The 27,371-nt window shown below is 41.1% G+C and overlaps 1 protein-coding gene across 3 annotated transcripts in view; it reads left to right on the forward strand.

Annotated features, from left to right (window-relative positions):
* Positions 1-27,371, forward strand: part of LOC103464061 (cadherin-2-like) — a 158,277-nt gene that overhangs the window by 70,797 nt on the left and 60,109 nt on the right. For all 3 annotated transcript variants that reach the window (XM_081606665.1, XM_081606666.1, XM_081606664.1), the window contains exons 4-9: positions 4,339-4,506; positions 6,260-6,421; positions 12,335-12,479; positions 18,064-18,236; positions 25,246-25,383; positions 25,751-25,936. In XM_081606665.1, coding sequence (XP_081462791.1) covers positions 4,339-4,506; positions 6,260-6,421; positions 12,335-12,479; positions 18,064-18,236; positions 25,246-25,383; positions 25,751-25,936 — 972 coding nt within the window. The remainder of the gene's footprint in view (positions 1-4,338; positions 4,507-6,259; positions 6,422-12,334; positions 12,480-18,063; positions 18,237-25,245; positions 25,384-25,750; positions 25,937-27,371) is intronic.

A 27,371-nucleotide genomic window follows, 5' to 3' on the forward strand; every position in this document is an offset into this window, starting at 1 on the left:
GCCTGTGTCAGGAATGGGTGACCAAGTAAAGCTTCATTATTAGTGATGTCAGCCACCAGAAAATCTACTGTCACTTGGCAGCTAGTGATTTGAACTGGAACCTGGGTTTCTCCAAGAACAGGGACATCACCAGGCCCAACACCAAGAAGGGTCCTTACTGAGGTTGTGTTCAGTGGGGGCCGAAGCTCTCGGTTGATCGAGTTGTAGATGTTCAAAGGCAACACACTTCTCCTGGCAACACTGTCTAGCACAGCGCACAAATCCAGCCCGAAAAGTTGCATGTTAATGTTCATTTCTTGGTTGCTGGTCTTGAGATGGAGCACTGTTGCCCCCTGGTTGTCAGGGATATCAAACAATGCTTGTGTTTTAGTTACCTTCCTAGGAGAAGGGCAGTGTTTTTGAAAATTACCTATGCCGGAACAGTTTCTGCAGTGAAGTACCCCACCTCTTGAGGCTCTAAACTCCCTCTTTCTGGCTTGTGGGCTGCAGGGGGGAAAAGTTCCATGTTCATAGCTGTGTGGGAATGGGGAAAACTCTTGTGGTGCATCAACTCTTCCATCTCTGACCATGGCAGCACGCTGCCTTCTATCAGGAATGTTACGTGTCCCTGTTTGCATTAGAGTAGTAACATTATTGGCAGCTTGTTTAATAGCCTCATAGCGACGGGCAATTTCATAAGCTTGGGCTAGGGTACGAGGCTGCTGTTCCAACAACTTTTGCACAATCTCTGCATTTCCCACTGCATTGGTGAAAACCTCCACACCAATAGCACCATAGGCCACTGCTATTTTACCATAGATGTCATCCCTTAAGGTATGAAGGGACTCGCCTGACCTGCGGACCCGTTGCCTTAGCTCTATAGCCACAGCAGCTGCATACTCTGAAGATGGGCCGTAAGCGATCTCCATCTCCTCCACTAGGCGGTGGTAATCCCATTGAGAAGATCTTGGGTTTCGATGTACAATGGCCCCTGCAGACCCCACTAAACAGAACTTTAGTTGAATGGTTTTTGTTCTGTCTGACCAGTAATTTGCTTCAGAGCAGCTTTCGAACCGGTGTAGGAACTCCTTCCAAGGGGTTGTGCCATCATACTGCCCAGGGCGTAAGGTGGGGATCTTTTCCCGCATCTCGCCTTCCTCTTCGCTCTCAGATGTAGCCCGGCGTTGATCACAGCCATACTGATGTGATGTTAACTGAGCCTCTGTTTGCCGGTTTAAATGTCCATGCAAATTGTCTTTGAATGGGTTGTAATTAGGTAGAGGCTCAGTTGGACTTATTTGGTGGGGGTAATGACACGGCAGTGCTGTGCTGTGGACGAAATCCCTGAAATTAGCTTTGGTGAACGGGTTTATGCTTGGACGCGGTAGGTTCGGTGATGTCACCGAAGGAGCTCCGTCTCGCTCCAAGGCTGAAGAGGTTGGGGACTTCAGGGTTAACTCCCTTGTGGTTCACAGCAGAGTGGTGCGGCAAACAAGAGACAGTTAAAAGGTTTCTTCGGAAGCTGAACGTTTATTTTTAGTGCGGTCACAAAACATACGACCAGGAACTGTAATGATCCCGCTCCTACACACAGAACTCTACTTACTCTAATCAAGCTCTCTATCTCGAACATCTGTGCCCCCCCCTGCTGGTGTGGCGGTGCTAGTGCAACTATATATATATATATATATATATATAAAAATTCCCTTCTCACCCTCCGTGGGTGGTCTGTTTCATCCTCTGAGCTCGGGTCCTCTACCAGAGGCCTGGGAGCTTGAGGGTTCTGCGCAGTATCTTGGCTGTGCCTAGAACTGCACATTTCTGGACTGAGATGTCTGATGTTGTTCCTGGGATCTGTTTGAGCCACTGCTCCAGTTTGGGGGTGACTGCCCCGAGGGCCCCGATGACCACAGGCACCACTGTGGTCTTCACCTTCCAGGTCTTTTCCAGTTCCTCCCTGAGGCCCTGGTATTTCTCCAATTTCTCATGCTCCTTTTTCCTGATGTTGTAATCACTTGGTATTGCTACATCCACCACAACGGCTTTCCTCTGTTCTTTATCCACCACCACAATGTCCGGTTGGTTCGCCATTACCATCTTGTCTGTCTGGATCTGGAAGTCCCACAGGATCTTAGCTCGGTCATTCTCCACCACTTTTGGGGGTGTTCCCCACTTTGATCTCGGGGCTTCCAGTCCATATTCTGCACAGATGTTCCTGTACACTATGCCCGCCACTTGGTTATGTCGTTCCATGTATGCTTTCCCTGCCAGCATCTTGCACCCTGCTATTATGTGCTGGACTGTCTCAGGGGCCTCCTTGCACAACCTACACCTTGGGTCTTATCTGGTGTGGTAGATCTGAGCCTCTATTGCTCTGGTGTTTAGGGCCTGTTCCTGGGCGGCCAGGATGAGAGCCTCTGTGCTGTCCTTGAGTCCAGCTTTCTCCAGCCATTGGTAGGTTTTCCTGACATCAGCCACTTCAGTTATTTGTCGGTGGTACATCCCATGTAGGGGCTTGTCCTCCCATGATGGTACTTCCAGCACCTTGTCTTCTGTTCCCCATTGCCTGAGACATTCGCTGAGCACATCGTCCGTTGAGGCTTTGTCCTTGATGTATTTATGGATCTTGGATGTTTCATCCTGGACAGTGGCTCTCACACTCACTAGTCCTCTGCCTCCTTCCTTACGGCTCGTGTACAGTCTCAGGGTGCTGGATTTGGGGTATATATATATATATATATATATATATATATATATATATATATATATATATATATATATATTATTTTCACTGTCTAAAGCTGTCTAAAGCTTTGGGAGGATTGTATTAATCCTTAATGCCAAACAAACTACAGTATGCATAATAATGTGTGGAGTAAGTGTTCTGACTATCAGTGCTACCTCGTCAGATTTTCCTACCATAGCACGGATAGATAGCTAAAGTCTATCTGTCAGTGCTATGCGTCCAAAACTGCTACCGTCTTGTTTATGAACCGAAAACTATAGCGGGTTGTGTTAATGTTAAATATATTGGATAACATTACTTGAGTGACGGGACTGAAGTGGAAGCTTAGGGGTTATGCTTAGGGGTTATGCATTGGGACAATTTATATACACGACGAAACCACAAGATCATTTCTTTCATCTGAATATCCTACCCGTTTAAAATGAAAAGCTATAGATGTATGCACTAATCCTTTTACTAGAATATCCTACCTGTTAAAAAATATTTTAAATACAAAGGTGTTCGTAAGAATAAAACAGTATCAGACAGGGGAAACACGTTTTTATTGGAATTAAACACATAGACAAATACTGATAACCGCAACTCTTTTTTGCGTGTTAATACGTTGTATGACAGACTTTATCAAATGCAGCACAGCCATAATGTGTTTACCGAACTGCACAGGTCACTGTGCACCTGAAATTATAGGGTATGATTAATATACACTAATATTACACGTCTGTTACACAGCTTCAATCCCACATAGTATCGCTGCCAACATCTTTTTAGCAAAGCTTAAAGATAAAAAAGGAGTGTAATCAAACTAAAATATTTTAAAATATAGGGACAAAATAGCCCAAACGTATTTTGTTCTAATTAACCACCAAATAAAAACATGAAGTAGTACAGCAACTTAATGAATGCCAGGTATAAAATAAATTAAATAAAGCTTACCGTAATCTTTGATGAAATAAAACACATGAAACGAAACTTCCACAGGGAGGACGTATTTATAAGAAATCTGCTGTGACGTAGCATCGATGTATGCATGCGCATTACCACAAGGTAGAACGGATTTACGGGTAGCATAGATAAACAGAACACTTGTTTCTTTAAATTTACTGCTTGTTTGTATCTTCCATCACTTCCGTGTTGCAGTGAGTTTCAAACGCTGCGCTTTCGTTTTTCTTCTGCTGCTCCGTCTGTCCAAGCCCACAGCCAATCAGAGAACAGGAGCGAAGCTTGTGTCACCCACCAAACCAGGGCCAGCCCGGCTGCCCTGCTCTGAAGCAGGGCCCTAAAAAGCAGGGCCGGCCCCGAAAAAAAGCCGGTGGAAAAGCTCTGAAAGCGAGCCGAGCCGAGCCGAGTCGAGCCAAGCTGGTGGAAAAGGGGCAATATTTTGATCTGTAAGTTCAGGTCTCATTATAGTCACAGGCTGTTTTCAGAGAGCTGCCAGCTGCAGTGGCACATGATCATTTGCTCATTTACTAAGACTGTAATAAGATCAGTAATCCAGGCCTTGGAAATGAGGTCAAAAATAAACTGAGTCAGCATGTTTCTCTGAGTCTACACTTGTTGTTCATGTGCACACTCGTGATGCTAAGTGTGTACTCTTCCTTGCTGACTGTCTGCAGGTAAAGCCTGGTGATACAGCACTGACTCAGCTAGAGGTCCTGTTTCCATGGCGTAGCGTGGTTGTTGGTGGCGATGGCACCATGAGGCGGGTAAAGAGGGACTGGGTCATTCCGCCTATCAACGTTCCTGAGAACTCAAGAGGGCAGTTCCCAGAGGATCTAGTCAGGGTAAGACACACACACACACACGCGCGCGCGCACGCACGCACGCACGCACACACACACCAAGACATATAACATTTACACAAAAAATGACTTTTGTTAAATTGATTTTTCTATGTTGTAACAATGCCTCTTGGCAATAAATCATGTACTGTCTAACAGCCTGTTTAATTTCACCTAAGTGGTGCCACATTCTGAAAGAAAATACATAAAGGTTTAGCAGCAGAACTTTGTGTTGTTGTGCTTGGTTCTTCCTCACTAATCAGACCTCTGTCTGTTAAACTGCCAGTATGACATGTTTCTTTAACATTCAATCATTCAGCCCAATAGTTGATGCCAAAAAATGGCTAACAGCTGTTAATATAGCTATTTGATTACCTTGAAAATTTTGAAAAATTGCTACAATTTAAAATTTTCTTATTTTCTACTGTTTATATGTGAGCACCAGTAACTGAAATACAAGATGCTTTAAAACACAGCAAGGAACATTAAGATTGTGATGAATTATAAGCATAAATATAAATATAGGGGAAAAATAGTTTTAGCTTTTACTCAGTAAAGCTTACAGCAGCTTTTTGTTTGCCTTTTTGACCTTTGCATTGTCATCTGCTTTGCCAGGACCCAGGTCAAAAATGTGTTAATGGACTGTCAGCAGCTAAGCAAAGGGGAAAAAAAGTCCTTTTAAATGAAAGTTTTTAGTTTTGAGGTGATTAATAATTGCCTGGAGAAAGATGAGTAGAGCAACGGTACGAAAACATATAAATCTTTGTAGTTATTTTTATTGTCCATAAATTGAATGTTAGTACTATCAGTCCTCACTCACCCTTACAAATATTCACACATTTTCTGACGTTTATGACAGTTTCTATTGTTAGGAAAAATGAAAGTGGATTTCCCCCATTCCATAAATACAAATACCTTTATTCTGCAAAGTCATTAAAAAGTGGTTAACTTTAGTTTTGTGTCCCATCTAAATTGGTAGATTTACAATATGTTAAACTCACCTTGTGGAAAAACTACATGAAATTTAAAAAAAAGTTTTAGATTAAACAATTATTGGAAAGAGGAAACACTGAAATTCAATGAACCATACACATGAAATGTAGGAGACACAGATTACTATATGTAGTAGTTTAAAGTGGATATGAATATGATGAAAGAAAAAGAAGAACTCACTAAACAGATAACATTAGTGCAGTTTTGCAAATATACAAATCAAAAACTCCAAAAATATTCAAAGGGTGTAAATGGCAATAAATTATGAGCAGGAGATGAGTGTGATTCTTTCGTCATTAGTTCTTCTTGTCTCGCACTGAATCTAATGCTGCTTCCCGATGAGGCTAACCAATCAGCCGCCAGATGCTGCATCACCACTCTGGCTGTAGGGCAGCTGGACCTGCCGCCAAGCACCAGCTGCTCATTATTCAGTGTTTCATACAAGGATAGAAGAACCACTGAGCTTCAGCTCCTTTCTCACTGTTCGGCAATTCCTGGATTTTAGTGCTTGATACACAGCAGCGTATCAGGGAATCAGTCTGCTATGGATCAGAATGGGTCTGATGGGCTGCCCACTTGGTACTGCCTCAGATCTTAGGATCCAAGATACCCTTTGAAAGTTAACTTATTTAAATCAGTGAACAACTTTTAAGGTCGCATGGATGGTTTTGTTTTGGCTTAGGAAACTATATTGTAGACAATAAGGCCTTTAAAACCTCAGCTGGTCTTATTTTTGCTCCCCTTCCTGTTGCCTGTTCTGTAGATTCGTTCAGATCGGGATCGGGATAAGAACCGGATGCTGCGCTACAGTGTGACAGGTCCTGGTGCTGACCAACCTCCAACTGGCATCTTCATCATCAACCCAATCTCGGGCCAGCTGTCCGTCACCAAACCTCTGGACAGAGAACACATCCCTAACTTCCATGTAAGTCTCATTGCATGAGAGCAAAGCTTACTAAAATAATTATTTACAACAGTGGTCCCCAAACTATGGCCCGCGGGCTGGATCCGGCCCACCTCCACATTTGGTGCGGCCCCCTGAACAATACCAGAGATAGATTAGATTTTTTTTTTCCATATACCGTATTTTCCGGACTATAAGCCGCTACTTTTTTCCTAAGCTTTGAACCATGTGGCTTATAGCCCGGTGCGGCTTATATGTGGATTTTTCTTCAACCACCAGGGGGCTCTTTAGCAAGAAGTGAAGTCAAAATTGGAAATAAAAGAAGAAAGCGCTCATTAAAACGGAATTCGGTTTTAATAGGGAATTGAAATTTGAGAATGTTGTTGATCAGTTAAATAGCATTGAGGGGAAAAAGAAAATTTTTCGGTTTTTAAATAATACTGGGATCATTATGAGAATTTGAGGTATAGATATTAGGATCCAGTAATGGCAGTAGTGCAACAATAATGGATGCAAGCTGCCGTTAAAATCTAAAGAGGAAGAACAAGAAGAAGAAAAAAGCGCCCATTTTCATTTAGCACATGCTAGTAGCAGACACAAAGGATCAGCACTTTTACTGTTACAGTTACCGTTTGGAAACTACCGTAATCAGTTCAGTTAAATCTAGACTTGGTAACTTTTTCTTTTTCAACCGTAATAAATATAATATTCAATTGACCTGTAATGACTCAAATTTCGGGTGTCTGCCCCCCTCTGCTGCGTGCTGCTGCATCATTGTGGAAAACCTAGAGCGGCAGAGATATCTGCAGCTTATAGCCCGGTACGGCTTATATGTGTATGTTTACTGGGTTTTTTTTAAATAACTTTGGGGGTGCGGCTTATAGTCCGGAAAATACGGTATTTATTTCATAAATAGTGTTATTTCCTGGATTTTTCCTGTGAAGAACCCAGAGAGGGTTATTTGGTTATTATTTATTTCCTGACTTTTGTTCTGTGAATGACCCAGAGAGGGTTATTTGATTGTGGAAAACAATAATTTTTTACATTTAGGCACTCCTGCAATCGTCACACTTTTTCTGTTACAAACTGACTGCGGCCCCCCACCAGAGAAGGGAAAAGTTATGTGGCCCTCCCAGGAAAAAGTTTGGACCCCTGATTTACAACATCCCTATACTTGTTTTATACTATCAGTAGGTGGTACAGTGGACACATATAGCAGCAGAAGAAGAGTGTTAAGAGGAATTACAGTGCAGGGGTTTTTCCCCAGAAAACTTGCTAAGCTCGGTGGCGCCGGGGCGGTCCATTGGTGGTCCACCGTGTTTTTGCATTAAAAGTTGACAGGAAATATAAACATATTACATTTTAACATAAGAGAAAACATTGTCAGTGAAATGCCATCTAAAACCACAACTAGTCTTAAAAACAACAAATTAAAAAATACAATTAAAATGAATATCAATTATTTGCACTTCTGTTTAATCTCAATTAAGTCAGTGGCTCCATCAGGCCCCCAGGGCTTCATGGGCCCCATAAAGGCTAATATTTTAACACAGACCAGAGATATATAAATGTAACATTTATTTATTGAGATTATCAATGCTGCTAAATTTGATTTAATGGCTTCAGCATACATAAATTAAAATATTTTAAATTGTTTAACATTTAAATTTAATATTTGAAGGAGCTAGCAAGTTTATTTTGTAAAAGTTCAAAGAACGATATTCATAGTTAAATTGTTTTGTTACCGTAGCTACACTCTGATGCTATGAGTTTAATCTTTGAGTTTGAGATCTGTTTGTTCACAAATACAAATTAATAAACTGCAATTATAATTTATTGCTTTTTAGTTTGGCCAATTAAACTACTCCCCTCTCCCAGATTTCACTAAATCTAACACAGAAGCAAGCTGTTTGAGATGCTAATGATTTTAGCAGCATTATTTTTATATAATAAAATAATATAAAACCAGCGTGATACGCGACTACGAGGAGAGCACGAAAGCTCCTCACCGGGCTGAACCTGCATGATGAGTGATTAGCGCTGGTTCTTTAATCACTAATGCACCGGCCAACCGGGACCACATACATAAACTTTTCAGGGAAGACAGAGCCACACACCAGGAAGCATATTGAGATGTAAGCACCGCATATAATTCTTTGCTCACAAATGTAAATAATTCTCACCGCTCCTCAATGCGTACCTCTGAAAACGCGACTAGTTATTTCTGCGGTTCTCACTGAGCTGCGCAACCAGAGCTAACGCAGTGGGTTTTAAACTCTTACCTTGATGTAGAGTTCTCTAAAGAAACATAATTCCTCACAGGGGGTTGATGTAAATATCCATACAAGTCAGCCAGTGTCCAGTTTGAGTGAAAGGAGACGCGCGTGATCTGTGCTGAGATCAAGAAGCAGTAGCGGTCAAGAAAACACGCAGAGGCGCCAGGTGTGTGATTGGTCCGCTCTCCCGGCTTTAAATGCATAAACTATAAATGTATCTTTAGGAATAAATTTGCTCCGCCAGTGAAATGCTCAGAGCAACGGAGACGCTTACAATCCGGCTTTAATTAAAAAAAAATAAAAATGAAAAATTTATTTTTAGTAAAGCACTTATAATTCACTGGGGGAAACCCTGCAGTGGACCCCCAGTCTGGCCAATGCCTTTCTACACAATTCCACTCGATTCAGATTTTCTGCGCTTTTAGAATTGATGTCTGATGTGAATGTGTACATGGATGGAAATGACTGATTTGATTGTGAAGTATTTTGAAATTCTTAAGAAGCGCAATACAAGTCTGATGTATAAAATGTAAAAAAAATATTTAATACACAAGGTTGTAGTTTGGCAATAGCAGCAGAGGAAATGAACAAAGCCATTCAGTCTGTGTTGGCCACACTTCCAAGTACTGAGGAATTAAAGTTGAAACAAGAGGAATGTTTTATTGCTGGAAAAGATGTTGTTGAGTTCTAGCACATGGTTGAGCTGGCACATTACATTACATCACTGCCAAACATTTGTGATTGGGAAAATTAAGTCAGATTGGTTCCATCTTCAACAGAGTTCACGCCTCCAGCAAGCAATCGATTTTCAATATCTGAGGTCAGACCCTCTGAACAAAGGGCTGGTTTTTACAAGGCTGGTGGACTCCCAGCTTATTTATGGTTCAGTATGTGTGGAGTCATTTATTCACTGAATTTTTCGTAGAGTGGAATTCTAAATCACTCACAGAAAACTTGTGTATATGTGGATTTTTTTTCTTAGAGCAGATCTAAAATACTAGAGAGATAATGCAGCTTGAGAAGCTGAAATATCTAGGCACAATGGTATCTGGCATTCTATTGGCTGGCATTTGCATTGCAGCCAATCCAGAAGCACCATACATGTTGACAGATCTGCTACTAATCTTCTCAATCTCACACCGGCTCTGTGGCATCATCATCCACTCCTTTATTTCCTCTTAATTTTGTTCTAAATAAGGACTTCATTTTTTTCCACTATATTTAATATCCAACAGCTTGCAGAGCAAAGTCTAACCTTCTTATCTGTTGGAATGTGCACACGGATCACACTGGGGATTGAAAATATGGAGTCACAGCAGGGTAATTTGCATTTAAGACATGTGATGAATATTCATGTGACTGGATGTAGTTGTCAGTGCTTGGAGCTGAGATTGGCCTACATGTTTATTCATGAGGAAGGTTTTGCCTCTTTGAGCGCCCTGTACTGATGCTACATTCACTGTTAGGGAATGACTGATCAAGGCCAATCAATTAATAGTTTCAGCATCTTTGAAAATATTATGCTAAACAGATATATCATGAAGGCCAGTATGTTTCTCATGGCTGTCATGAAGTTGAATGTTGTTTTACTAATTCTCTTAGGCTGTATATTCAGAATGATATCTCAGTCAGACATTAGACAAATCTTCCCCATAAAACAGTTATATAACACATCAAAATGTACAAAATAATTGGTTCAGTAGAAAAAAACATTTTGAAATGACAGAGCCAGAGTACTGCAAAACCACATCTGTAGGGTGACCTGAAGAGAGAGTGGAGAACAGACACCCTCCTCACAGTCTGATACATTCTTAAGGTATTGTGTTGCCAAGATGTTACAAGCTGATTTCCAAAGATGTAATGCTGAAGATGAATCAGTACAGTATTTAGTTGTGTGCACATTTACTCAAATATCTGACATGTTCCCTCAACAGATTTGTTTTTTTGGAGTTTTTTTTTGGTGTTTTTTTTTTTTTACTGTATTTCACTCCAGCAGGGGTGGGGTTAGTGCAAAAATAATGGACATGAATAGCCTTTGCTAAGTCCCTCAACTAGATCATCAGGTTTGGGAATAATTCTTTTGAAACGCTGAGGTAAGATTGTTTGCTGAGAACATTTTAATGGTCATATCTATTTTTTATCATATAGAATCCATACTTTAAATAACTCAAAACTTCCCCGGGGAGACTTGTTCCTGGTTTTGCCATGGCATTCATGTTAGTAATATGAATGAAAGATACAGATGAAATATTTTCTGTAAGATTGAATTCAAAATACTATTTCAGGTAAGAAGGAAATTTGGACATGCCCACATTTATTCCCAGTTAAAAGGCTAAAATCATATACAGGTTTATCGCATCAAATACACTTGATTAGGACATTGTTACAGTGCATTTTGCAAGAGATTTGCACTGTTGAAATCTTTTGCAGGTTAGTGTTTTAGCCTTTCCGATCTTGAAATAAGCCATTCCACTACAAAAAATAAACTATAAGTGTAGGACATTCATATAGACTGCTAACATGTCAGGTCTGGCCGCTGCAGCAGGTTCAACCTGAACGTACATGTTAAAACCTAGAGCTACTGGCTACTGTTGATACAACAGTCCATTTCTCACTGTCTCTGGAGTGAGAAAAGCACTGCTCAAGTTTAACTTTAATTGAGTGTGTGCAAAGAGAAAAACTTAGTTTTCAAAAACAAACATAATGTTTGCCAGGGAGAACGTGGACAAAAACAATGTTTTATGAACAGATGATAATTATTTTGTGCATCAGGACAGAAGGCATGTTTGGCATAAATCAATTACAGCATTTCAGGAAAAGAACCCGTGAAACCTGTGTGCCAGTCTGTGCAACTGTGAAGTTATGAGCTTCACATTTCAATGCTCAGGAAAGCAGATATTATATCTGCTGAAAGTGAGGAGCGGGGGCGGGCTTTCCTGAGACAGCTGTCACTTTCTTTTTTAAAGGGGAAATGACACTTGCAGTAAAACATTCAATATGTATTGAAAACAAAAAAAAACTGTCCTGATGTTTTAATATAACAGTACATGCCACATTAAAGATGAGGAAAGATTAGAAATAGCATCTGAATAGGGTGTGAGAACTTTTGTTACTGTGTTCACCACAGCATTCACAATGACACAGCACTAACTTTGTGATATAAGACAATTGAACAATATTTAAACCAAATACATTTAAATCTTATTAAGGAATTTTGTGCATGTAAACATAGCTATAGTTGTGAATCCAGTTTAGTTCATTGTTCAGGTAAACATCCAGGTATCAATTACTCTCAGTGTCCACTACCTGGATGTCCACCGGTGTTCTTTGAGGTGAATCTGACTCTCTGCCTGGAGCAATCCTCCACCAGCTCCTTGGTTTAGCCTGCATTGATGAAGAGATAGTTTTGGTGGCACCAGTCCATAGAGATTAAAGGGGAACAGTGGTAGTGGTAGCCTACCACACACACAGCCTTGTGGCGCTGCATTAATAGTGCAGCGCCACAATAGTGCTAATAGTGCTATAGGAGTATCATCTTTCAAGGAGGAGGATTGTCTTTCAAAACAAAAGAATGCAGCGACTGAGTGCATACGTGCACCAAGCTGAGGGAATTCCAAGTGTTTCGCATGATCTTCCTTGTGTGTTTTTTTTCATATAGTTACGAGCCCATGCTGTGGATCTGAATGGCAACCAAGTGGAGAACCCAATTGACATCGTCATCAACGTCATCGACCAGAATGATAACAGACCAGAGTTCACACACACCATCTTCAATGGTTCTGTTCCTGAGGGATCCAAACCCGGTACAGTCAAATTGATCGATCGATCATATTTATACCGCTAGGAAGATTTAGTTACAGTGAAGTTAGTCAACGATGTTTGCATCAACCCAACAATAAATAGAAATATAACATGGTCCTAAATGACCCGGTGCTCAATGCTCTAAAATATTAAAAGCCTTAAAAAACCAAGACTCAAATACAGCAATCAAGCCTCTCAAGGCTAAATTACACCAACCTTAATATTGTATTGAGGTTTTTTTGTTGTTTTGATTTTACATCATGGCAATTGCATGAGATGATTTTTCAAGGTACTTCACAGACGGATTTCATTTCAAACATTCCATTTTAATAATATAGTCAACTGGTAAAAATACTCAATAAATTCAGCTGATTGAATCAGGTTCCTTAACTTTGGAGCAATCATTCATCCTGAACAACAGTGAACAAGAATCCAGGGCATGAAGGTTTTGGTTTGCTACTGTATCTGACAAGAAGTAACATTCACGACATGGAAAATTAGACGTACCCTCTAAGCCAGGGGTGCCCAAAGTTGGTCCTCGATGGCCGGCATCCTGCACATTTTAATTCTCTCCCTAGTGGTAGTAACAATCTTTTCAGCATGTCAATGTTCTTCTTAGGCCTTCTAACGAGCCATTATCTGATGCAGATGTGATAAACCAGGGAGAGAACTAAAACATGCAGGATGCCGGCCCTCGACGACCGACTTTGGACACCCCTGCTTTAAGCAGTGTTTAGAAAGCTGACAATTAGCTGCATCTGGCAAAATCAAAGTTTGAGCAACTTTGGACTGGAGCATGTAGTTGTTTCAAAATTGTGCTGGCAGTAATTCTTCCCAGCCAGCAGGTGGTGGTGTTTTCATGTTAGGTTTGTTGTTGAACAGTAGAATGAGTTCAAAGGCTGGCACACATAGAGATAATATAAGAGTAGACCCCGCATTGGCTGCTCCGGCACAGGAAATACGGCGGCCATCTTGGAGCTGTCGTCCCTCCTACTTTGTTCAATCAAAACAGCAGAAGATGCGTCAGCACTGAGGGATATTGTTGTTCGGATCTATGGATTATTGATGTGAGGGCTCCACAGACAACATTTCACTATCATCTATACACACTGGTAGAACAATTTCACACAGGTTTTGAATCAACAGGTCAGATGACCTGAAAGCTATTGAATAAAAACACTCAATTTTGACCAAACAGAGTCCTAAAAAATGGAAAATGGCTAAAAATGGAAAAAAAAAGTTTGTGCCTCATCTATAGAGACTAGTAGAACAATTTCTAAGTGATTTTGAGTCAACAGGTCACATGACCTGGAAGCTATTGAAGAAAAACCCTAAATTTTGACCAAAAAAATCCTAAAAAATGGAAAATGGCTAAAAATGGAAAACAAAAGTTTGTGCCTCATCTATAGAGACTAGTATAATTATTTGAAAGTGATTTTTAGTCAACAGGTCACATGACCTGTAAGCTATTGAAGAAAAACACTCAATTTTGACCAAAAAAATCCAAAAAAGTGGAAAATGGCTGAAAAAGGAAAACAAAAGTTTGTGCCTCATCTATAGAGACTGGTATAATTATTTGAAAGTGATTTTGAATCAATAGGTCACATGACCTGGAAGCTATTGAAGAAAACATTCTATTATTTAATATTAAAATAATTGAAAATATTGTATGACTTTAAAATTTAATAGATGATATTGAGTCTCATGTAAAAGCATGAAATAGCACTTACAATTAGTTAGTTGGTTACAATTCAGAGCATTTATTAACATTTCTTTGACAAGAAGGTTTGATTCAGCAATTTGTTGTCAGTCCCTAAGTGAACCTTCGGGCGCTGCGGCCAGGAGCGTTGGAGAACCGCCGGCCGACATTAGCGTTCATAAATCGGATCAACCTTTGGCTAAACACCGCTACTCCCCGGAGCTCGAATATCCAACTTGAAACTAACTTCACTGCGGTTGAAAAAACAATTTCCACTCTCTCCTATTGGAGTCTAAGAAGACCCAGAAGGTTTCGGAGTCCGTCCTCCGCCTGGTAGGGCCGCACCCTACCATGTTCCCTGGACAGGTGGATGGATCGGCTAATCAGCAGGGGTTACACGCTGCAGTTTGGAGGCAGGCCTCCGCCTTTCAAGGGGATCGTGGAGACGCTTCTACCATCTCCGGAGCAGGTCGCCGCTGCAGGAACTGGTGTCGAAAGGTGCAATTTCCACAGCTCCCCAGGGAGAGGAAAATGCGGGGTTTGATTCCCGCTATTTTCTGGTCCCCAAAAACAGGAGGAGTGAGACCCATTCTCGATCTGCCCCTGTTCAACAGCTCGCTCGTGGAGAGGCCATTCCACATGTTAATCAGATGAGTGCTGGAAAATGTTCACCAGGACAACAGGTTCACCTCCATAGATTTAAAAGATGCAAACTTCCACGTCCCCATCATCCTGAAACACCGGAAGTATCTGTGTTTCTCCTTCCAGGAGACCCAGTATCAGTACAACCATATGCCGTTCGGTTATTCTCTCACCCCGCGCACGTTTTCCAAATGTGTGGAAACAACGCCGCAGCCACTGCGGCAGGGATGAGAGTCCTCTTCTATTTGAATGACCTGCTTTTACTGGCTCGGTCCAAAGAGGAAGCCGCCATTCAGACCCAGAAGCTGGCAACACATCTGCTGAGCCTGGGATTTTCCATCAACTGAGAAAAGTTTGGTTATTCCATCTCAGATGATCGTTTATCTGTGAGTGGGGCTGAACTCAGTTATGATGAGAGCCCAATTGGCGCAGCTGAGAAAAATGCATTCTCTCACCCCACCGGCATAAAATAAATTATCTCAAAATAATGAGATACTATCTCATTATAATGAGATAATTATTATTTATTTTTTTAACAGAGTGGCGGAAATGGGCTTCCACATAGATGTGTATGTTTACTGGTTTATAAAAAAAAATTGGGGTTGTGGCTTATAGTCCAGTGCGGCTCATAGTTCGGAAAATAGGGACTATAATCCTTCCTGGATTTTTTCTGTGAAGAACCCAGAGAGGGTTGTTTGGTTATTATTTATTTCCTGACTTGTTCTGTGAAGAACCCAGAGAGAGTTATTTGATTGCACTTTCTGGATACAAAATATTTTTACATTTATAAATATTTTCACTCCTGCAATCGTCACACTTTTTCTGTTACAAACTGACTCCCGCCTCCCACCAGAGAAGGAAAAAGTTATGTGGCCCTCATAGGAAAATGTTTGGGGACCACTGTTCCAGGCCATGGACCCAAAATCTCTATGTTTTGTTCCCTGAGCCAGTTAGTTATCACCTTTGCTTTATGGCAAGGTGCTCCATCATGTTGGAAAAGGCATTGTTCATCCCCAAACTGCTCTTGGATGGTTGAGAGAAGTTGCTCTCGGAGGACATCTGGTACCATTCTTTATTCATGGCTGTGTTTTTAGGCAAGACTGTGAGAGAGCCGACTCCCTTGGCTGAGAAGCAACCCCACACATGAATGGTTTCAGGATTCTTTACAGTTGGCATGAGACAAGACTGGTGGTAGCGCTCACCTCGTCTTCTCCGAACAAGCTGTTTTCCAGATGTCCCAAACAATCGGAAAGGGGATTCATCAGAGAAAATGACTTTACCCCAGTCCTCAGCAGTCCAGTCCCTGTACCTTTTGCAGAATATCAGTCTGTCCCTGATGTTTTTCCTGGAGAGAAGTGGCTTCTTTGCTGCCCTCCTTGAGACCAGGCCTTGCCCCAAGAGTCTCCGCCTCACAGAGCGTGCAGATGCACTCACACCTGCCTGCTGCCATTCCTGAGCAAGCTCTGCACTGCTGGTAGCCCGATCCCGCAGCTGGAACACCTTTAAGAGACGGTCCTGGCACTTGCTGGTCTTTCTTGGGCGCCCTGGAGCCTTTTTGGCAACAATGGAACCTCTCTGCTAGAAGTTCTTGATGATGCGATAGATTGTTGACTGAGGTGCAATCTTTCTAGCTGCGATACTCTTCCCTGTTAGGCCATTTTTGTGCAGTGCAATGATGACTGCATATGTTTCTTTAGAGATAACCATGGTTCACAGAAGAGAAACAATGAAACAGCCTCTTTTTAAAGTGTCCAGTGGTGTCATTCTTACTTAATCATGACAGATTGATCTCCAGCCCTGTCCTCATCAACACCCACACCTGTGTTAATGGAGCAATCACTGAAACTATGTTAGCTGGTCCTTTTAAGGCTGGGCTGCAAATGAAGTTGAAATGTGTTTTGGGGGATAAAGTTCATTTTCTAGGCAAATATTGACTTTGCAATTAATTGCTGTTAAGCTGATCACTCTTTATAACATTCTGGAGTATACGCAAATTGCCATTATAAAAACTGAAGCCAGTAGACTTTGTAAATATTAACATTTGAATCATTCTCAAAACTTTTGGCCATGACTGTACTGCATCACTCTCAGCGTCTGTTCGTGCATTGCAGAGATAACTCAGTGGGGCGTCCTCTGTCCACCCAACGTCTTTCTCACTGGTTGTGTGAGGCCATCTCACAGGCTTACACTTCCTCTGGACTCTCTCCTCCAGAGCATCTGAGAGCTCACTCCACTAGAGGGATTTCATCCTCCACAGCTCCTCGTGGAGGAATGTCTGTGGAGGACATTTGCACGGCAGATTCCTGGTCGTCTCTGGCCTCATTTATTTGGTTTTACATGTGTGATGTTTCCATGTTCTCTTTGACCCATTCTGTCCTCAGAGTTCTGACAGAATAATTATTTTTGTTACATTTATTTACAAAGCATTTGAGAACAACATAGTTGTCCAAAGTGCCGTATAATAAATTGCCTGTTCTGTTCATCGTTACACTGTTACAGTTTGTAACGTTCGTTGCTCCTGTTCACAGCAGCAGGTCTGTTTATCTCAACCTTTCTGACCAGAGCCTATTCTCTGGTCTTCTGCTGTATGGGAGGCCGGGAGTGCGTAATTATGCACTCTAGGCTGAGACTGTTTGTTGTTATATGCGAGCAGATGCTTCATGGTGGTGGTCTGGATGCACTCAGTGAGGCATAGATTACATCCGGCAAAGCCTATACGATATAGAACGTTGGTTACGTATTGTAACCCCAGATTCTATGAGCATAGGGGCAGCCCTTTAAGATGTGGGCCTCATTGGTTCCTGAATAGCTGAAGAAAAGCGCTGTTAGGGAGCCGTTTGTCTGGTCTGACCGATATTTATACAGACCGAGGTGGGGTCCACCCAGCAGGTGGGCGCTGCGCGCGAGGGATAAACGAGGCAATAGCCTTAAAGGGCTGCGCCTATACTCATAAAACCTAGTTACTATATGTAACTAAAGTTTTTTTCTTGCACTTTGTGAAATAATTATTTGGTTTAAATTGCAGCAATAAGTTAAAACTCACCATTCAAGATTAATTTAAAAACAATGTTTACACAACTTGTCTCTTGTTGTCAAATCAACTTCCTGAACTTTAATTTCTGAGTTAAAGCCAATATAATTTTCTTGCTGACCTAAATTGGCTTGTCAAGGCAGCAGGTGGATTTAATTTCAATTTAAACCACCTTCAAATGTTTTACATTGTACCTACTTCTATTTTTCTGCAGGATCATTTGTAATGACAGTGACAGCAGTGGATAAGGATGACCCAAAAATGGCCAATGGAATGTTGCGGTACAAGATACTTTCTCAGAATCCCCAAAGTCCGTCATATAATATGTTTACCATAAACAACAGGACTGGTGACATCATCACTGTTGCTGCAGGCCTGGATCGGGAGGTATGTTGGGCTTGTGTTTGAGTGGATGTTCTGCAAGGTACTGGGTCCTTTTTCATTTCTTAATTGTTTGTCATATGTAGTTGTTACCAATAAAACCCAGTCTACTTCCACTTTGTCAACCATAAACAGGTTATTTTACAACAATATTGGTTTGGCTATGAATAACTATTAAAAAAGGCGAAGGGCAGTTATTATTAAAGTTTGTGATTTTTCATTAAAATTAATAAGTTGTAACAACACATGATTATCAAGAATTATTTGACAAACCTGCCTGGTGACATACGATATTATTGAGCAATAACTACTGTAATGAGTGAATTTGGCTCTGGGGTTCTCAAACACCAAGTCCTGTACACATATACAAAATAAACATAAACAACTTTTCTGTAAAATCCACCAAAATATGGGAAAATAACTAAATAATGTTAATGTGTTAATTTAAGTTCGGGAGCTGGGCCACACCCAAACTACACCTCTAATTTTCCAGGCTGCCTATTTATACTCACCCAGGCATCTCAGTCTGTTACGTTTCGTCAACCGTCAGACCTATGACTCTTGCTATGATTACAAATCTACAAATTCAACTCACCACAGAATGCGACGTGGTTATTCAGCTCTACCTTTCTGATTCAGACGATGATCTTCAATATCCCATCTGTTGCCGAACATTCTCATCTTGCAGTAACGAGACAAACTCCAAGTCGCAAATGCCTGCACGCTATCTTCTATACTTGAGCTCCGTCTCCACTTTATCGTCAGTTCAACATCCATCAGAGGGTTATCCTTCACCTTCAACAACCTTCACCTTCATGTTGAAGGTGAAGGTTATCCTTCACCTTCAACATTTTGTTGAAGGTGAAGGATGGCCCTGGGTCTAAGTCCCATGGCCATAGACCCAGGGCTGGTCCAAGTCTCCATGGGGCCCTAAGCAAAATTTGGTTTTGGGGCCCTCTAGATCTGCTAATAATGTGGACTGGCTACAATCAACAGTCAGATTGATAGATAATTTACACATCTACTATAAAATAGTAGATGTCCGGAGGTTTTGTGGTCAAGGCCACCTAACCCGAGACCAAGACAAGACCAAGACCAGAGCGTATCGAGACCGAGGCAAGACCAAGACTTTTAGGGTCCGAGACCAAGTCGAGACCAAGACCGAGGGAAGTCGAGACTGAATCAAGACCAAGACCAGCGGCCCACGCTAAATGACATGATAAAATGTGAAATATGATCAAAATTGCTTCTCAAATTGATCTGAAAGATCCATATTCCCATAAAACACCTAGATATTAAATACTTAATAAATTTTACCAATATTAAAATGAAGTGCTTCCATGTTTGTGCTACAATCCGTGGTGGTCTCGTGCCATCCCTAAAAAGATAACACCCTGGGTGTTTGCCCATATTGCTCATGTCAGAAACCATCACTGTTTGCACCATTACACATAGCAATTGAGGCAATGCCCTGACGGTAAATAACACTCAACTATGAACACTGACCAAGGAGCAACAAAGAAGTAACCAAGCACAAGGCGCTCACCGTGACTGTTTTCACCCTCTCTCCCGCTACATGAAGCCAGGTAGTCTGACAATGGTGACATTACACCTGCCACTTTGAACAAAAACAATCATAGAGCAATGTGCATGCTCTGCGTACTCTTTCGTTCTTGTGTTTTATTTATTTGTTAATTAAAAAAATATCAATGTACATGATTAAATAAAATAATGATAGCTACTACTGCAGTGTATTACAAGAACAAAGAACGGCTCTCAGTGACACTCCAGTCCTATGTTCTAAGTAAAAAGCCATTCAGAAGAATCGGACTGTTCCTGAATGTCACATCACTATATTGCAGACTTTTGGACACAGCGTTGTCCCATATATGCGACAAGTCAGTCAACACCTCCGCACAATAATTCAGCGCAGTGAGTGACAACTTTTTTTCCATCACAAATGCTTATGTCTCTGTACAGCTGGCTTTGCTCACATCACGTCAACGTGATGTTAGCACCTTTCTTTGAGCTTCTTTTCTAAGTGATGAAAAAAGTTAAACGTAGTCCTCACCATCTGTGAAAGCGAAGCGCTGCTGAGTTAGCTGTGGCCATCGGATTTCTTATGATTTATGCAGCGCAATTCTATTTCTGACGATTAGACAGATCTTCTGCCGCTCAGAGGAATCCACTGTGCATGTCTCGCAGCCGCGTGCAAGTGAAAGGTGGGGAGGGGGAGTAACAGAAACACGTTATTGCTTGGATTTTAATCGGTGCGTTTTGCATCCACTGAAAACAAAGATGTTAACAAATAAACTGGAAAATATGCTGTACGCTTAGTGATATTTTCACAGTTGCGGTCTCAACTGGTCTTGAAATAAAATGCCGAGTCCTCATCAAAAAATGGTCCGATTTCGAGTACTACAACACTGCTTACTGCATCTCTGACAGTGATGTTTATATTATATATATATATATATATATATATATAGGGTATATATGGGATACATTTATTGGTCAATTTATCTGCGCCGATTTCTTTAACTTTGGGGGATTGGTGTTTGGCCAATACTTACATGAAGCCAATCTTATCCACTGATCTTATCTTCGTCAGCAAAGGTTTAAAAATCTGCCTCTGTCCTCTTCTGCTCTACAGTGAGAGGTTTTACACCGGGGCAGACCGGCCCACCAGGTCATGTCTGCATGTTTACAGTTAACAATATTCACCCCACTGTTGCCAACTCAGTGACTTTCTTGCTACATTTGGCAACATTTCAGACAAAAAAAAATTGGTATTGGCCAAAATCAAAATCTGCAGATTAGGTTTTTTAAAGATTGGTAATTGGCGATCGGCCAGAAAACTGCAGTCAGTGCAGCTCTACACACATATTCATGACATTCTTTGATTAAATTAATTTCTCTTAGGAGTAATTACAATAGATACATTTTTTTTATTTATACCAGGTGAGGAGATTTGGATGTGCTCTTCACAGCAGCTCATATTACCGTTCAGTGCGGTACCTACCGCGACCACCAGGGGGCCCCCCAAGAGCAATTTATTTATTTATTTTTCTTTTTGCCCTTATAAGAAAGACTTCTACATACATAATCAAATATTTATTATTGTAAAAAAAACAAACTACTTTTTCACAACAGCACGGAGACGGCCCTTGTAAAAGTGTTCAATGACATCCATATAAATACAGACTGTGGGAGAACCACATTGCTGGTTCTGTTGGACCTCAGTGCAGCTTTCGACACTGTTGACCATGACATTTTACTGAATCGACTGGAGAATTGGGTCTGACACTCCGGTCCAGTTCTTAACTGGTTTGAATCTTACATAAAGAACAGGGATTTCTTTGTTTCAATCGGAAACTTCTCATCAGAGAGGTCAAAGGGTACATGTGGGGTACCCCAAGGTTCTATCCTAGGACCCCTACTTTTCAATGTCTATATGCTCCCACTGGCTCAGGTTATAACAGGAAATAGGTTTATCTACCATAATTACACGGATGACACACAGCTCTACATCACAATGTCACCAGATGACTTTGAACCCATCCAGTCACTGAATAGATGCTTAGAACAGATAAATGTGTGGATGTGCCAAAACTTTCTCCAGCTGAACCGAAACAAAACTGAAGTTATTATCTTTCGACCAAAAGAGGAGCGAACTAGAGTCAATGCACAGCTTCAGTTATTACAACTAAAAACCAGCGATCAGGCCCGAAATCTGAGAGTAGTGATGGACTCTGACCTGAACCTTCAGAGCCACATTAAGACAGTCACAAAGTTGGCCTTCTACCACCTGAAGAACATCTCCAGGATTAGAGGACTGATGTCTCAGCACGATCTAGAGAAACTCATCCATGCGTTTATCTTTAGCCGCATTGATTACAGCAAGCATCTTCACAGGTCTGACTAATACATCAATCAAACAGCTGCAGCTGATCCAGAACGCTGCTACTCCCGTTCTCACTAAAACCAGGAAGATAGAGCACATAACACCAGTTTTAAAGTCCCTACACTGGCTCCCTGTAGCTCAAAGTATAGACTTTAAAATACTGATGTTAGTTTATAAATCACTGAACGGTTTAGCACCACAATACCTTAAAGATCTGTTATTGCTGTACCAACCTTCTAGACCCCTCAGATCTTCTGGTTCTGGTCTGCTCTGCATCCCCAGAACCAGAACCAAACGAGGAGAAGCAGCATTCAGTTTCTATGCACCACAAATTTGGAACAAACTTCCAGAAAACTGTAAAACAGCTGTAACACTGGGTGCCTCAACTTAAAACCCACCTGTTTAGATTTGCTTATGGCTAAATTAGGATTAGTGTGGGTATTTGATGTATTTATTAATTTCTTTTTATTTCTCTCTCATTGTTTCTTTTTTCCAAAATCTCTTTCTCTTTACTGTCACATGCTGTTTTTATTTTAATTATGTAAAGCACTTCGAAATGCCTTGCTGCTGAATGTGCTATACAAATAAAATTTAATTGATTGATTGATAGATAATTAATTTATGTGATTTTGTTAATATAATCATATAGAAATCACTACTTAAAAAAAAAAAATTAATAAAAAAAAGTTCCACTTAGGGGGCCCCTTAGTGGCCCCGGGGCCCTAAGCGGCCACTTAGTTTGGTCATGTCTTGGGCCAGCCTTGCATAGACCGCTTAGAGGCGTCTGACATCGGGGTTGTTCTTCCGGGCGACCACCACCTTCCTGATTCACTCAGTCAAACACCACCAACACATCCACGTCCCAGCGCTCCACCGCAGGCATCTCAATTCGTCAAGGCCTCATATGTCCTACGTCGTCGCTAACCTTCAAAGCTCTCTACATTAGAAAGGAATCTCATTCAGCCACGCAGACAACAAGTTAAGTTTCTTCCAACTACTTTCATATTCCGGAAAGTAGCTCCTCCTGGATCACCTCGGACTTCCAGATCCACATCTCAGCATTCCTCCTCAGAAGCTCAACAAACAGCACCACCACAGAAGCCAAACATCTCGGGCCTTCGCTTCCTTCTCAGTGTCTGCTTCCTCCTCCATCATCTCTGGTGATGTCATGTCCTCCTCCACTCGCACCGATTGCTCCCCTAGTGGGAGCCAGGTTGTATTACACTCTCTGCCTGCATCATCTCTGCTTGAGCTTCCCAGCTCTTATATGTAACGTCATTTCATCCTCATCTTTGCGAGATTCACAAAGTTTGCAAATAAACATCCCTTCATCCCTCATCCTGCCATTTCTTCTTCTAATCTTCCTTCTGCTTTTCATGTCTTGTTGGCTCATGTGTGTTTCAAAACTCATAAATTCAGTTCAGCCAAGACTTCCTACTCCATTTCCTTCTGATGTATCCTTTTCCCCTTCACTCCTCATCCACAAATGTTTTCCTAACGTCACTAATGCCACCGCATTTATCTCAGTCCAGTCCTCATCAATTCAACATCCTTCTTTCGTTTCACCTTCATTTCATCATCAAATTCTAAATGATGTTGATGGCCGTTGGCAGGAAAAATCCTCTTCAGCGATCTGCTCTATAATGAATCTGAAGAAACCTCTGACTGAAGATGCTCTGCTTTCCCAAGATAGTCTCATGAATAAGATGGTCAATGTTTTTTATAATTTTCTTGATTTATGAAGAATCCTTATTTGCATAATCATCTCCAGACGTTCCAGAGTCAGTCAGTCAGTCAGTCAGTCAGTCAGTCAGTCAGTCAGTCAGTCAGTCAGTCAGTCAGTCAGTCAGTCAGTCAGTCAATCAATCAATCAATCAATCAATCAATCAATCAATCAATCAATCAATCAAGTTCTTTTGTATGGCACATTTTAGCAAACAAGGGAGTTCAAAACGCTTTACATCATAAAACGACACCAGTGGATAACAACCATAGAAGAAATATTTTTGACGTAAAAATTGACACAAGAAGCACAATGGGAAAATTAGGAAAAAGTAACTTTTTATGAGACTTAAATGAAGAATGACTTCAATGCCTCTCTTCTGTTGACCGCTGGAGATAGGCATCAGCACCCCTCACAACCCCACAGGTATAAGCGTATGGGATAATGGATTAATGAATGGTCGTTGATGAAGACCAAGGACTGGAATAATAGCGGATGAATATACTAATCTGCTATATTGTTATAACATTGTGCTTTCCATAGACAGTTCTTTGTTCAGTTTCTTTATTTTGTATTTTGTTGACATAAAAAACTAATAGAGATCTAAGTGAAAATTTTAAGCTGTTATTTTTTATGGCCAAGGGATTGATACACATCTAGTCCTCTTGTTATGTTGGCATAAAGTAGCAGGTGGAAATGACTGAAAGGACATTCAAGATTGCAAATGTAATAAATGTGTCTAGATTAATACTACACACAGTCAAGCCCAAAATGATTCCTATTTAAATTTAAAATGATATACAACCAAAACGTGGGCTGCACAGTGGCGCAGTTGGTAGAGCTGTTGCCTTGCAGCAAGAAGATTCTGGGTTTGATTCCCGGCCCCAGTCTTTCTGCATGGAGTTTGCATGTTCTCCCTGTGCATGCATGGGTTTTCTCCGGTACTCCGGTTTCCTCCCACAGTCCAAAAACATGACTGTCAGGTTAATTGGCCTCTCCAAATTGCCCCTAGGTGTGAGTGTGTGTGTGCATGGTTGTTTGTCCTGTGTGTCTCTGTGTTGCCCTGCGACAGACTGGCGATCTGTCCAGGGTGTACCCTGCCTCTCGTCCGGAACGTTAGCTGGAGATAGGCACCAGCAACCCTCCCGACCCCACTAAGGGACAAGGGTGTAAAGATAATGGATGGATGGACAACCAAAACGTTGTTTGATTATTAAAATCATGTCTTTTATACTTATGTACATATTGACAAAAACATAAATCACAAGCTAATATTTCCTCTTCTGTGGTAATATATCTGCATCCTACGGACTATTAGAAATTCTATGAAAATGCAGATAGATACTTCTCCCCATTTTTGACTGTCTTTGTTTTCTGTTTGGTTCCAGAAAGTCCCTCAGTACACCCTGATCATCCAGGCCACTGACATGGAGGGAAACCCCACCTACGGCCTTTCCAACACTGCCACCACTGTCATCAGGATCACTGACGTCAACGACAACCCTCCTGAATTCACCACAGACGCAGTATGCACACACACACACACCATACCCACACGCGTGCACACACACACACACACATGCACACACACACACACACACACACACACACACACACACACACACACACACACACACACAGAAGTCATTATTTGCTAACAGAAGGAAAAATAGCACTTAAGCTCTCCGAGCTTTTATTGGCAGTGTGAATAGTCAATTCCAATATTTTAATCTCTCTAAGAAACGATGAAGAGCTTCAACTGAAAGAATGTTTGAAGAAGATGCTTTTTCCACTGCAATTTCTAGTAATAGTTGTTTTCAATATTTTTACTATAAAGCATGATTTCATTGCTGCCATTCTAATGAGATGCAATGTGTTTGTCTTTGTTTCCAGTTCTTCGGTGAAGTTCATGAGAACAGGGTGAATGTAATTATTGCTAACCTGACAGTGACAGATAAAGACCAGCCGCATACGCCGTCCTGGAGCACAGTGTACCGGATCATTGCTGGAGACCCCGGAGGGCACTTCTCCATCCCCACTGACCCCACCACTAATGAGGGCTTGATCACTGTGGTTAAGGTGGGGTATGATGCTAAAACAACTCTCTCACAGAAATAGCAAAACATGAGCAGTGATTGTTAATAATCTGCAAAAAGTACAATTGTCAGAGAATATGAAACAACTCCTCTGATGGCTGATTAGTGCCTGTGCCGTGTTTACATTAGTGGACTCTATAGATTTGTTTACTGTGTAAACAAACTTATTCACATATGATTTCAAATGCATTGCTTATTTAATTGAAAGACTGCAACTGCAAAATTTTGTTTTTTCAATATTATCAGAATACAGACAAATATTTGTGCACATTTGTAGCAGAGATGCAGCTAGTGTTGCTTTCTAAAGTGCTGGTGGTCTTAAAATGTTTTTTTTCTGAATAGAAGTCAGAATAAAAACAAGTTGATAGAAATTAGCATTCACATCACTGCCAGAACACAACACAAATATTTGGGGAAGTGACAGAAAATAGATTGTCTTTCTTACAGTGATGGCATAGGTATTTTGAAAAACTAACTTTAATCGGATTACTCCTTAAAAAAAGTAACTTAGTTAGATTACTGACTACTTGATTTGGAAAGTAAGTTAGATTACAAGTAATTTTTTTTGTTACTTTCAGCAGCTGCTAACAACAACGCACCGCCACATGTAAAAATTACATTGAGTTTTGCCAATACTTAATTGCAAGTTTTTTTATAATCAGACTTGGCAACTGAAACTCAAAATAGTTTCTGGGTTGTTTTTTTTGCAACAATACGCATCTCTCTCCTCCATCCATTGTTTTCATTTCTGTCTCGGCATGTGATCAGCTGCCGCTGTCGCATAGAAATGGTGGTCACTCCCCAAGACGCTCAGGAAATAAAATTACATTAGTAAAGAAAATAGTGATGCACAGTAACGCACACTGATTTTGATCACTTTAATCTGATTACTGGATTTGAAATAGTAACACGTTAGATTACCGTATTTTCCGGACTATAAGGCACACCTAAAAGCCTTACATTTTCTCAAAAATCAGCAGTGCGCCTTATAAATCCAGCGCGCCTTATGTGTGCACTGAATTCCAAAATCTGTCCCTGACACAGAGACGTAAAGTGTACAGTACGTACACTGGCAGCGGTAAACCAATCGGAGGACATTACGTAATACGTAAAGTATGTACGCCAGCAGCAATAAACCAATCAGAGAGAATTGTTGTCCGAGTTCTGCAGCATACGCCTCCGGTTAAAGCAGGATATTTTTTTCCACGTACCTGTTCATCTGCGACTCCATGCGTGTTTTAGCATGCGTCTTATAATCCAGTGCGCCTTATGTATGGGTTAAATACAGAAATGGACGCCATAATTGAGAGTGCGCCTTATAATCCGGTGCGCCTTATAGTCCGGAAAATACGGTACTCATCACTGAAAAAAGTGGTCCAACATCAGTAATGCGTTACAAAGTAACAAGTTACTGGCAT

The sequence above is a fragment of the Poecilia reticulata genome, chromosome 4 (genome assembly GCF_904066995.2).
Source record: "Poecilia reticulata chromosome 4, P_reticulata-male-v2, whole genome shotgun sequence".
Taxonomy (NCBI): Eukaryota; Metazoa; Chordata; class Actinopteri; order Cyprinodontiformes; family Poeciliidae; genus Poecilia; species Poecilia reticulata.